Source organism: Dicentrarchus labrax, unplaced genomic scaffold, assembly GCF_905237075.1.
Source record: "Dicentrarchus labrax unplaced genomic scaffold, dlabrax2021, whole genome shotgun sequence".
Taxonomy (NCBI): Eukaryota; Metazoa; Chordata; class Actinopteri; family Moronidae; genus Dicentrarchus; species Dicentrarchus labrax.
This window is the reverse complement of record NW_026136701.1, coordinates 1,361,522-1,365,020: the sequence shown is the minus strand read 5'-3', so window position 1 is coordinate 1,365,020 and position 3,499 is coordinate 1,361,522. Positions and strand designations below refer to the sequence as shown.

Genomic DNA, 3,499 nt, shown 5'->3' with positions numbered 1-3,499 from the left:
ACCGCACCAAAGGACGTTGAGAGGCGCTCTGCGCTCCGCACACTAAAAGAAAAACTAAACACTAAACTGCACAAAGGCGCTAAGGTGCGGGAAACTACAATGTTACTACTGTTTTAACCCCCGGGCTCCAGAGCGGCCCTCCTGCCAAAGAGATTAAGCTGCCCAGCATTTGACTTTCTAATGGCTGTAATGGGATTACATGCTCCTGTCGCGCTGGTAATGAGGAGCGGACGGAGAGGACCGGAGTCTGCTGAGGAGAGAGAGAGGGAGAGAAAACACTCCTGAACCTCAAATAAGTGAGGCTTAAACATGAACACAAAGAAATATGTTGCATCCTGAGAAAATAAAAAATTCGGGTTAAAACAAAAGTTACAACACATTGGGATAATTGAACACTAAACTGTATGACGAATAGAAATATGAGCCAACCCACCTGTTATTCTGGAGGTTCTTATAATCCAAACTTCCACAATCCTGAGTGCACTGCATGCATGTCGCGTCAGCCTTGTGTTTGCAGCTTTTTGGGCCAACATGCTTCATATATGCGGCAACAGTGTGTGTCGGTTGGTTGGTGGTGGTGCGCACGGGGGCGGCCGCAGAGGAGGCCGTGTATGGGGGACACATGTTGGAGGGATGCCGCTACCACGGGAAAATCTGTCCTCGCAGCACCTGGCAGCACAGAGAGCAGCATTCAACAGCCTCCCACCATACTGCTGCACGCCCGCCTGCGCTTTAAACACCTTCAGCTGTTGTGGGTGTACAGTGGCTCCTCATTAGCATATCATTAGCATATTTATGTCACGATACTGGGCTATATTAGTTCGGGTAAAACTCAGTCAGACTTTTAGTTTATCTGTTCCGTGGCACCTTACAGCCATAACAATGTTAGCTTCGTATCAGGCGTAATGATGGTAATTATGGAAAAATATTAGGGCCAAATGTGAACAATTAATTGAGTTCTGAGAATAAAGTCAGAATTCTGACAAAATGTATATGTGTAGTTTTTTCAAGTTTTAACAATTTTTTCACATGTTGTTAATCCTCTTCAGTAGATAATAGATAAAAACGTCATTGACATTAATTATTTGAAGGTCCAACATTTGATCTCCTCATGATAAACTGATGCCATAATTAAAATAAGAAATGCCACGTGTGTAAGTGAATATCATGTTGACAGCTTTTGGCACTATCTCATTTGTTGTTATTTTGACTAAATGGTCCTTTAACCACATTAGCGCTATTTAAACCTTTAAAATGTCCAGACAGTGACCCTTTTGCTGAGGTCAATAAAGCTGTAGAATCATGTAAGGAAGGTCTGCTCTAACATCTTGATGCTCTTATTACACATTTATAACAACAATAATAATAATTAAAAATAAACAATAAAATAATAACAATTTGTTATCAGTAAGTGCTTTTATTTGCAGAGTGAATATAAATATAAATCATCGTACAACAATAGAATTTCCTCTCTCATTCGTTTCAATTAAATTAAAACATATATTATCACCTGTGTAAAAACAATAAATACATGATTGCCAGTAGCCTGAATTACAAAAAATAAAATTATCAACGTGATAAAACTATTTACAACATTGAAACACAATATCATAGACTGTACAGTGAGCTCACACGGTGTTCACGGTTTCACAATGCGCCTTCCAGTGCACATTAACGGACTTTAACATAATACACAGTCTGCACATTCACTATGTGCGGTTTGTTTTCAGGCCACGAGGCCGAAAGGAGGCTCATTTTCAATGTCTGTGAGGCCCGCTTTGTTGTGCAGTTTCCGGGGGTCCTCCGGTGTCCACACCTTGGCGGTGCGAATGACGTTCTGTTCACGGAGCTGCTTCTCGTCCGACCAAGACAGAGAGTGACCGGCCAGGGGAGGGAGGCCGTAGTCCGGGTCGCTGGGGGAGGGAGACCCTGGAGAGAGAAAAGAGAACAAGTGTTAATATCTGTTGCTTTAGTTTTCATCATCTTCATCAACATAAATCCAAATGATCGTGTGCGTAAAATCTCGTGCGTAAAAGGAGATGCTTGGAAAGACAGTGGTTCACGATTAAAGCAGCAGTTCTCAGTCAGGAGATAGGATGTGGAATTGGACCTACTTGTTCCTCTGTGGCAGATAATGACCTTCTTGGGCTGCACGTGCGTCTCGCTGCTGGAGTTTCTAATGGGCAGATCCGACTGCACGAGCTCGGCGAGGAAGTTGATGTATCCAATGGCGAGCCGCAAAGTGTCCACCTTAGACAGTCTCTTCTCGTAGGGCAGGGTCGGGATGTGGGAGCGGAGCCCCTCGAACGCGTCATTGATGGACTGCATCCTCCGCCGCTCCCTGACGTTGGCCGCCTGCCGCAGCTGCTGCATCTCCGTCTCAGACCTCATCCGCCGCCTCCGCTTCAGCAGCGGCCCGCCGTGGTGGCCCATCTGAGGGGACAGGTCCGGGGTGCTGTCTGCGCAGCCGTACGAGAATGTGGAGGACGAGGAGGAGAAGGACAGGTTGCCGATGTCGTAGTCTCCATCGTGCGGCGCCGCTCTGCCGCCGCAGTCTTTGCTGTAATAGTCTTGGAAATGACTCGTGAGGAAGTCCACGTCGTCATCCAGAAAGTCGTCAGTGTCCAAGTGTCCGTCCCTCGATGACTGGTCGGTGAAAAAGTCGTCATCGTCGAAATAAGGAGGGGAGGAGAAGGAGTCGAGTCCGGAGAAGGGGTCCAGCACACTGTCCATCTTTGTCCCTGAACAATGACGCGTTGTCTCTTCCTTTATGTGCTGTTGCTCTGCCCTCGCTGCTCGCGGTCAACACTTACTTTTAGTTGAAGAACCGGCACGCGAGGCTTTTTTATAGCGACATCCATAGTCGCGTGCCGTTTGCCAGGAGCGCCAACCAATCACAGCGCGGTCCGCGAGGCGCACCTCGAGATAATCCCCCAGAAGGCCACGCCCCCTGTCCTCCACTGTCCGGGCTGTGTGTAACATCTCAACTGTGCGCTGACACCGGCTGCTCCCTGCACCGGACCAATGTTTGACAGCTTCATGAACTGAACCGACTGATTATAGTCCTCATACCTTTATGACCGGGACACGGTGTACAGGTACATAAGCCTGTTTGCCAAAACAAAAACAACAAAGAAAACGTTCTTTTTCCCCAGAAAAACCGCGCAGTTGGGTGTCTGCAACCAATAAAGTGCCAGAGTTTAGGCGTATTACGGGCTGCAGTTAAAAACACACATGCGCAACTGGTTGGCTGGTAAAACCTTATAACATTTATGACAGTAGGTTCTCTTCACAGGTGGATTGTGGGATTAAATGCTGCAGGACAATGTATCATTGAAATGCCACTATGCAGCAACAGGTTTCATTCATTTTCACTGGTGATTCCATTATAAGAAGCGCTTAAAATAGTTTGAATTGGCTATCTTAGTCATATATTATAGCATACTTAATAATAGGCTATTTTGATGTGACCCTGCAACGCTCAGGTTCACCTGTTAAT

At 46.3% G+C, this 3,499-nt stretch overlaps 1 protein-coding gene across 1 annotated transcript; it reads right to left on the bottom strand.

Annotated features, from left to right (window-relative positions):
* Nucleotides 1-1,397: 1,397 nt before the first annotated feature.
* Nucleotides 1,398-2,801, bottom strand: ptf1a (pancreas associated transcription factor 1a). The gene is made up of 2 exons (XM_051411899.1): nucleotides 2,115-2,801; nucleotides 1,398-1,929 (listed from the first exon to the last, which is right to left on the bottom strand). The coding sequence occupies exons 1-2, from the start codon at nucleotides 2,731-2,733 to the stop codon at nucleotides 1,727-1,729; spliced, it is 822 nt and encodes a 273-aa protein (XP_051267859.1). The 5' UTR covers nucleotides 2,734-2,801; the 3' UTR covers nucleotides 1,398-1,726.
* Between the last annotated feature and the right edge of the window lie 698 nt (nucleotides 2,802-3,499).

What these genes read in the sequence shown, in the direction of transcription:
- ptf1a (XM_051411899.1), bottom strand. Translation starts at nt 2,733, where the DNA reads ATGGACAGTGTGCTGGACCCCTTCTCCGGACTCGACTCCTTCTCCTCC. An exon ending in TATCTGCCACAGAGGAACAA is followed by an intron (nt 1,930 to 2,114) that starts GTAGGTCCAATT and finishes TTCTCTCTCCAG; the next exon opens with GGTCTCCCTCCCCCAGCGAC.